Below are 9,806 nucleotides of genomic sequence, written 5' to 3' on the forward strand. Positions count from 1 at the left end.
TGGCAACGCAAGCGAAATGGCTTGACCTTGACGGGAGAGCTGTAAATTTACCGAAACCCCCGAATAAACCCTGAGGCCGCCCCAACTTCAGGGGAGCAGCCGCTGGCCAGCAAATATTGTCTCGAGTTTAACCTTGCCTAAATTTCAGTTAGCCACATTACTATTCACAGGAAAGGATTTTAAAATAATTTAACTTTTGTTTGACTGTAGAGCCAGACAGTCCTCGAGATGCCATTCAGGCTGCATATCTCCAAAAGCGACTGGCTGGGAAAGCACCTGCTTCCTCTCCACGCACATCTCTGTGGATGAATAGTGCTGCTTCCCTGGCTGCACCATGTGTGCTGGCTCCAGCAGCTTTTTCAGCCCCGGCTGCTCCTCTACCAGGGCCTTCTGTGCTGTTTCCAGCAGCAAATGCAACAGTTGAACCATCTTATCAGCGAGAGAATGATCAAGCACCTCCAACAGCTGTAATGACAGCACCCAGTGTGCTGGCTACAGCAGCAGTTGCAGCTGTTAAATCAACAGAACTGCGCAGGAATGATCAAGCTCCTCCAACTGCTTCAGTGACAGCACCCCAAGTGCTACCTGCAGCAGCAGTGGCGACAGTTGAATCTTCTGGACCACATGAGATCAATCAGTTACCTCCAGCTGATCCACTGACAGCACCCGGTGTGCTGTTTCCAGCATCAGTGGCAACAGTTGAACCATCTGATCTAGCACCTCCTCCCTATGCACTGGTTGCGGCAGCGGTTGCAACAGTTACATCAGCTGAACCGCGCAAGAATAATCAAACACCTACTGCTCCTTTAACAGGGCCCTCTATGCTGACCACAGGAACAGCTGCGGCAGTTGAACAATCTCAACTGTATAAAGATGATCAAGCACCTCCAGCAGCTACGCCCACAGCACCCTCTCTGAATGCTCCAGTAGTGTTTTCGGCAGTCAGTGAACAATCTGAACTGCGTCAGAATAATCAAACACCTCCAGCTGCACCACCACTCACAGCACCTCCTGTGGTTGCTCCAGCAGCAGCAGTTGCGGCAGTTGAATCATCAAGACTGCCAAACACAAATCAGGTACCTCTAACAGCTCCAGTGGCAACATCCCATGTGCAAGCGCCAGCAGCGGTTCCAACAGTTGAACCTTCTGGACTGCGGGAGAATGTTCAAACACCTCCCGCTAAACAACAGGTACAGTATAGCATAAGATCAAAAGGTGTTTGCAGAGGTAGCCTTGTCAATCACTAGAAAAATAGTTTTAGTATAAAAAAGGTGCCAGAAATAGAGACCAGTTATTATTTCAAAGGTTGCCAATAAAAAGGCCAGTAGTGTCTAATTTTTCAAATAATTTGCACTTTTCTCACAGTCTTTTCACAGTGGGCATATAAGACCTCAAAAGTGCTGGGGTAGTTATAACTTTTAGAGCTTTAATGCAATTGATCTCAAATTTTGCACCAATATAGAACTTGTGATTTCCTACAACCCTTGTTTTAAGGTCATTGCCCTGTTTTGCATTGCGCATCCTTACTGCGCAGAATTTTACGCATAATTAGCGCGCGCGCGAGCACATCAACAAAATGACGGCTTTTTTCTATGCGGCTTAGTCCGCGAGAGAAGTAAATTGTCATTTTCTCCTAAACGAGCCTGGTGAGCTATCAATTTTTTCTCATATTTTGGGTGTAGCGATCAAATTCTTTCTGTAAAATGAAAACAGATCAATTCATGTGTTTGAAAAATAAATTATCGCTAAAAAAAGTGTACTTTGCCAGTACTCGCAGAGGAATTATAAAGGAATTATATGGAATATACATGGTCGTCCTGCTCCTAAACGAATCTGGTGACCCCCCTTTTTTATTTCAAAATTTAAGTTCCCTTGAAGTAATAAACCAGTAGGCGAAGTTTGGTTAAAAATCTATGTTCAGTTTTATTTCGGGGCAATGACCTTAAGTTTTTCAGTTTTTGAAATTTATGGCGAGAAAATGACGTCACCAAATTGGCGGCAACAATTTTCGTAATAATTATGTCTAACCATTCAAAACATATTATAAGGTTTTGAAATTTAAATTCCACTTCAATTTGTTACTAAGAAAAGCCCAAAATGGCTAGAATAATGGAGAGACATATTACACAAAATTTTTCACTTTGGAGATCCTAGTGGCAAGTCCTTTAAGAGAACTTAATTAGATATCCCATAATGATAATGATAAGTGCAAATAGTTATTTAAATCACGTGGAGTTGATATCCCTGGAAGCAAATAACAGTATTGTTTTGTGTTCCACTTACACAGGAACCAAGAACAGAATCACCTAGTGCTCCACCTAAGACAGCTCCAGTGCAGATGTCATTGGCGTCCTTACTTCAGGGAGGTAAGGGCCGTCCAAAGAAGAAAACATCAGAAACTCCAGCATCCTCGGCACAGACAGATGTACGATCATCACAGGGTGCTAATCCTCCTCCTCAGGAGACACTGCCATCAAATACATTTGAACCACAATCTGGCACTTCACCATCAAATGCTGTGCAGGAGCCATCTTACAATTCTGATCAACACATGGACAGTCAGTCTTTTGATTCAGTTGATAGAACAAGTCAAGGGCATCGGACTCCTTACGAGAGTGATTATGATGATCCTTATTCACGTGAAAATTCACAGAGTAGAGATGATCCCTACTATGACAACAATAGGAGAGACCCTTACTATGAACAAGATAGGAGGAACCCTAACTATGAACAAGATAGGAGAGAATATGACCGAAGGGATTTGGATCGAAGGGACTATGACAGGCGAGATCATGATAGGCGTGATTACGACAGGAGAGACAGAGGAGAATTTGACAGAAGGGAAAGTGATTACGGCGGCAAAAGAGATTATGATAGTAGGGAATGTGAAAGAATGGATGTTGGTAGAAGAGATTATGACAGGAGGGAAAGCTACGACAGAAGGGACCCTTACTATGGTTACGGATCTCCAAGACCAGGGAGAAGAGACTACAATGAAAGGCACACGTCTAGAGAGGACTTGTACAGAGGTCGTGATCAAGGATATGCTCATTCGTATCATAGTGGACGGAGCACTCCATCTTCTGATCGCAACAGCCCTGCATACGATTACTCATCATCTTCATACGCTTCACATCAGTACGGTTATAATCCAGCATCTTATGCTGATTCACAAAGCATGTATCAATATTTAACAATGCTGTACTATTATTATCCACAACATTATGAACAATACTGTGCCCAGCAGGGATACTATAACATGGGTTACACCCCTGAACAGATGGCTCAATTCTACGGTGGAATGCCGTACCCTCCTGGATATGATGGTTCACAGCCAGAGCAAGGTATGATGTGAATTGTTTTGTTAATTAGGGGTATCGAATGGTCTTTACAAGCATTTGCGAGCACGCAAGCACAGCGTTTTTCTTTGCGAGCACGAGCATTGACAAAAGTTAGCCTTGCAAGCAACGAGCACTTTCAAAAAACCACCCCACTAAAAAACCGAGCATGTAAGCACTTGTAAAAACGCACGAGCAAACAAGTACCCATTAAAATTTTGCGAGCATTGCGAGCAGAAGCTAAATTTTGTGAGCATTGCGACATCTTGGGGTACCATTCATGACCCCTTTAATTATTGCTTATTTACTAAGTGAAACACAAAACTACATTGCAGGAAGCATTAGCTGCTGACGTAGGTATTGATTTATCATTAAGCAATCAAAGGATTATCTCTTGTTCTTAATTTTGAAGGTGAAGTTTGAACCAAAAAAAGTAAGCTGAACATTTTATGAAATCACACAAACTGTGTGCAAAAGCCAATTATTAATCTGCTGGCCAGTCGTCAGGTTCAGTTAAATTGGGAGGAGCACGTGCCACAAGAAATAAACCTCATTATTACACGACTAAGGCGGTCCAAGGGCCAATAACTGAATCAATTACTTAATTTCCGGTCCCGTGAGGGCCGATATTTTCCAAGTATCGGACCGGGTTTTGTCCCGGATGATCCCGGGCTAATTTCAGCACGATTTAGCACAAGATTTTTGCAAGATTTTTTCGGAGTTTCTATTGCTTTGAAAATGAAATGACCTTAAACACAGAAATAATTATAACGTGGTTAATAAGATATTTTTATTCAGTCAGATTACAGATAATCAACTTCATGAATTAACAGACAGTCAGCAGAAATTGCAGAACACACCACTTGTTTTAAGTAAATGTTTGTTTATTAGTTTTTCCTCTTATTTTTATCAGCTGCAGAGGCTGAAGTGCAAGAATCAGAGCCTGCAAGACTAACCCCGCCTCTGTACAGGGTGCAACACCCCTTAGTACGGTTTAGTGGCGGCAGGTTGATTTCACTGATGAGCAGTGAAGATGAAGAGGAGCAACCTAAATGCGTCATTGCATCAGTGCAGGTTAGGTGAATTCTACAGTGTCTCAAGGTTTCATTCGTTTATTTTTTTTAATGCTACTTTAACAAGCATCAAGTATTAATACATTTAATAGGCCAGTTTAAGTTTACCAAGACAACTGATCATGAATAAACTGAAGATGCATCTGTTCTGGCTAAGTCAAGGCTGAAGTAAAACATAGCTTACCAGCAGGACATAGTTGAAACAAAAAGGAAAATACACAGAGTTGTAAATAGTACCTTGTCTTATTGATACTTGTGAATACTTTCCTCGGATCTAGACAATCCCTGTACAGATGCAACTTTGTCCTTTTTTAAGCAGTTGTGGTTACTTTAAAACTGAACCAGTATTTAACCAATCACTTTTCTCCATTCTGTACAGATGGTGTTTAGTGTTGAAGAGATGGAAGTCATCAAAGCATTCCCTGGCCCTCTTTCAAGGTTTGTTGGTCTCTGTTGAGACATGAATCCATAATAATGCTTTATACTGCTATTTTAGCATTCCCAAATTTGCAAAAATTATTTGCTTTTTTGAAGGAAGCTTTGTCTAATGTCCTGTATTTCTGATCAAGACACTACATTTTAGCCAAAATTGGGCATGGTTAATGCCTAAGTCGCAAACATGGGACAAAGGAAAAAAGTGAGACAGTGTGGTTTGATTCATTTGGTGAGGTGGCAGGTGTAATATTATTTTCTTTGTGATCTATTTTAACAGCATGTACTCAAGTAGAACAGAAGTTATGACTTACTGTGAACAGAGAAGTGCTGTAACTGACATGTCTGCTGATGGTTTAGTGAAATCCCTGGTCTGGAAAATATTGGCAAATCTTATCAAGCACAATGGGGTAAGTAACAGCTTTTTGACTCCAGATGCTGCGTGCAAGGTTCCAGATAGCCTGGCTGTTTACCTGTCTGTCTGTCTGTCTGTCTGTCTGTCTGTCTGTCTGTCTGTCTGTCTGTCTGTCTGTCTGTTGTCTAACTGTCTTATTATCTCATATTATATTGACTGCTTGGATATCACTTCATTGAATATGATTTTTGTATGTTACCTTCCAGGCATTTGTGCCATCAGACCTAGCTGATTTAATAATGGAGAACTGGAGGAGCTGCAACACTTCAGACCAAAATGAATTCCTTTCTGCTGAGAGTGGGCCACTATCCTCAGAGAATGAGAAAAGCAAACATCTTAGAATTTTCAGAGAGATGCTTTTAGCAGGAGCAACCAAGGTAATACGTGAACTTGTCATAATTTTTAAGATTAAGGGCATTTTTCGCTGGCTTATGAAGACGGCTATCAGTTGTTAGCGCCAAAAACACTGATTCCTGCCTACTCTCACTTGAAATTATAAATTAAACAAAATTCATACAAAAGTTACATGACTGTGCCTACAACACCAACTTGACGAACTAGGAGGAGAATTTAAATAAAGAAGACACTTTTATGTACAAGGGTGTTGTTTGACTGTATATTCATTTTTGTGTTAGGATGCACTTGAATACACTATGAGATATGGTCTGTGGGGACATGCAATGATGCTGGCTTCAAAAATGGACAAAAAGGTGCAAAATGAAGTCACAAACAGGTATGATACAGAACTTTCGCATAGCCCAAGTATAAGGATAATTTTAAGTTAATGGAGTTGAGTTACAACTGTGTTGATATTTCCCTGCACCATGAAATATCATTAAATTACCTTTCATGACACATTACAATTTAATGGCATTTTCATGGATTTTTAATGATTTGAAATTTCGTGAGCCATTAACTGGATGTTTTTAATGTGATTTTCATGGATTTTCATGAAAAAAAACGCCTGAATTTTAGCCATGAAAATCCTGGTAAAAAGTCGTGAAATATTTGAGATTTACCCATTCAAAAATTTGCACGATTTTAATGGGTTTTTGTTTCCTAGTGCAGAAATTATAGTATTCAGTCTAGAAAATGTTTTGTTTTTACTTGACAGGAGTTGAAGTCTCAGCAAAATTACGGTATAATTCTGAATATAACTTCCACTATTCTATTATAAAAATTAAACGCTGTGGTTCTAAAGATGTCCGCTATAGAGGGAGTTGACTCAGTAGCAGGACTTAACTTGTAATTAATGAAGATCAATGCATGCATGGGCCTAGCAAGCATGTCTGACTTTATCAAATTTATTTGCCCAGTGTCCAGCTCTGGAGTAAGTTTAATCATCAACAGCTTTGAGTAATTTGTAGTAATACTGGCAGAACTTAGTAGGTGTTGAGCTTGTTCAAATTTATAATTAAAATTTTCTTTCACATTTGACTTTAGGTTCATGAAGACAATGACTGACTTTGACCCAATCCGCACAGTTTATGATCATCTCTCAGGACGGCAACCTGTAGCATTAATGGTAAGCTTTATGTTTTGCTCATCCATTGGTGAAAATGGTGTTTTAATCTTTTATTGATGTTATCCACTTTTGGAAGGTCTGACATTAATTTTGGTACTTCCATATCCCATATAAAGTTGTTACTAGTTAATATTATGGTAAGCAGACCACTAAGGATCCCATCTACTAAATATCAAGGACACTGCTTTTCTCATATGGGATCCTGCTTTTCTTTTCTGTGTTCCAACTGATTCCACCCTAGATCATATGTGATCATACAAGTGCCAGTTGATGGCAACATCACTTCTCCAAAAAGTGACTGAGCCCGCAGTTTTCCTCCCAAAAGTTGCTAAGCAACATGATGAATTTGTACCCGCAATTGTTTTTGGAGTACTCGAGAGCGCTTGCGCACTTTTTTGATTGGATGTAATAATTCGCAAATTCTTCAAGTGCTTAAATGAAAATTTGCCAAAACTGGCACTTATTTCCCCCACAGTATGCCATCCCATCTAGGTCCTGGATCTGTCCTACTATATGGGTTTTACAACCAAAATCACTTTTAATTCTTCAATGCAGTGATTGGCGGAGAATATTTATTCAATATAATTGTTGCTTCTGATTTTCTTCACTTGTCTGTTAGACACCTGATGACTGGCAACGGAACCTAGCAGCAATGGTAGCCAATCCACCTCGTCAGCACCCACAGACTAACAGGAGAAACATGATCTGTCTGGGAGACACTCTGAGTGAGTGCTACAGTGTTTAGTTATTTCCCAGAAAACCATTATTTGTAATTGTTTCTTTGTTTATATTTTGCTGCTGTTTTTTCTTTCAGTTGTGATGTACACTTGATCAATTTATGGACAGTCTTTATTCATTTACTGATTTAGGCACACAAAATTGACTAGAATGCACTTCGCTATCTATAATTATTACTAGTTCATTTACTGATTATCATTTTATTGTAGTGGCTAATGACCAAGTCTGGGCAGCACATCTGTGCTTTATTTTGGCTGGTGAGCGATTTGGCTATCCATCTGATGAGAAGACCAAGATGGCACTGATAGGAATTGATCACAGGTACCGTACAATGTATGTAATGAAAGTGTGTTACATTGAAATAATAGAATACTGAATGACTGTTGTACAAACACCATGTTATCATATAATTGTGGTGTATTAGTTTTTGTTATCACGTTGCATAGGTTTCAAGCATCAAGTATTTTTGCTAAATACTTAAAGACAAGAGTCGGCTAACGTGTTTACATCCTTGTTGCCACCAAATTCAGGTCATGTGATGAATCATTTGGGAGGTTACAATTGTGCAATTTGTCACACACTACTGATTATCTAGTCTGCGAATACAGCTGCCTCTCATTCGCTAGTGAATGAGAGGCAGCTGTATTACGTGGGAGTATGTACAAACAGAACAATTGTTACATTAGCCCAAGTGCATCATCACATGAGTTAAATGTGGTGGCAACAAGGATGTAAACACATTAGCTGAATCCGTCTATTGAGCGTAAAGCTTCAGCAGCAGTAAAATTTGTGGCGAAATAAGTGAAATTTTAAACTTTTTTTTATCTTAACAGAAAGAAGATGATCTCAGAGCAAAACATTCCTCTTGAAAACCTGCAAATGATGGAGGTATGACCTAACTTCTAGTTGATATTTATAACATTGCGATTAAAGAGAATGATGACACACACGTTGAAATATAATGTCTTTTTTAGAGTTTTGTACTGAATAAATGAATCTCTTTTTATCATTAGGTGCTAGAGTATGCTGTCAGTCTAAACAACGAGGAACATTTTATCCCAGTCTTACAGGTTTGCAAGACGATTATTTGGTTGGCCCAAATAACTTAACTGAACTGAACTTTTTATTACATGGTACATAAGAAATTCCTTAAAATCTCACAAGTTCCAAACATTCTAATAATGGAAAATTTTCTTTGTTTATTGTTTTTCCAAATAACTTAACTGAACTGAACTTTTTATTACATGGTACATAAGAAATTCCTTAAAATCTCACAAGTTCCAAACATTCTAATAATGGAAAATTTTCTTTGTTTATTGTTTTTCCTTTAGGCATATAAATATCTCCATGCTAATAAGTTGGCTGAGGCAGGCTTCACGGATGAGGTAAGATAAAAAATTTCTTAATAAGGCTTTCTTCTTGTCCAGTTTTGTTTACTCCAGCTTATCTTGTGTCATGATCAAATGGGAGGCACTGCTTTCATAAAATTCTAAAATTCTACGAAATTGGAGATTTGTTTTAGACATTACTTTCTTTTTTGCAACACCTATTTTTTTGCATGTACATCAAATTTTTAGCATAAATTTTTATATGTAATCATATGATAACAACCGGTAATTTAACTTTTTTACATGATGTTAAAGAACTAAAAACAATCTCTTGTTACATTGTCACCATTACAGGCTTTGCATTATGCAGATCTCATTGGGAGAGTTTTAATTAAGCATCCACATCATCTCAACTTGTGCCTGGCCAAGAATGTCAGAGAGGTAAGAATTACTAGTTCTTCCATACCAGTTTAAATAAACAGCATTTAGAATTTTTGGTCCACCCCACTCCCCATTAAATAGATACTTGTTAAATCGTATTCATCAACAAAACGCAGTGAAAATGCAAAATGTAACAAGATGACACTTGTAAAAAAGTTGTTGGGTGGCCACGGTAAGGGGCGTCGCACTGTAAGTTGTCCCTGATCTGTTGCAGATTCTGTTGTTAATGTTATCTAGTACATTGCCACTTAAAGTACTGTATTAAATCGCTAGCAAAATTTAAACATTCTTACTTTGCATGTCTTTATCAGCTGACAGACAGGTTGAATCCTGATGCTCAAGATGCCGCAGCTGCTGAAATGACAGAAATGTTGGACAAGCTTTTGCAAGCTAAAGATGTAAGTTCGACACTCTTGTTGTATTTTACTCATTCTACTGTTAGTCTCCTTAAGTAAAATTCAACTAGTAAGTGCACTTGTCTTTAAATATTCAGTCGAACAATTCAGCATCTTTTAC

At 38.8% G+C, this 9,806-nt stretch overlaps 1 protein-coding gene across 1 annotated transcript; it reads left to right on the top strand.

Moving 5' to 3' along the window:
* The first annotated feature begins 205 nt into the window (after positions 1–205).
* Positions 206–9,799, top strand: LOC144641060 (uncharacterized). Its single transcript, XM_078500115.1, has 15 exons — positions 206–1,190; positions 2,288–3,344; positions 4,252–4,412; positions 4,791–4,849; positions 5,124–5,253; positions 5,465–5,635; positions 5,894–5,991; positions 6,702–6,783; positions 7,403–7,508; positions 7,731–7,842; positions 8,355–8,409; positions 8,535–8,591; positions 8,853–8,906; positions 9,204–9,290; positions 9,602–9,799. The coding sequence occupies exons 1-15, from the start codon at positions 306–308 to the stop codon at positions 9,743–9,745; spliced, it is 3,258 nt and encodes a 1,085-aa protein (XP_078356241.1). The 5' UTR covers positions 206–305; the 3' UTR covers positions 9,746–9,799.
* Positions 9,800–9,806: the final 7 nt, after the last annotated feature.

This window comes from Oculina patagonica, unplaced genomic scaffold (assembly GCF_052425735.1).
Source record: "Oculina patagonica isolate OP01 unplaced genomic scaffold, crgOcupat unplaced648, whole genome shotgun sequence".
Taxonomy (NCBI): domain Eukaryota; kingdom Metazoa; phylum Cnidaria; class Anthozoa; order Scleractinia; family Oculinidae; genus Oculina; species Oculina patagonica.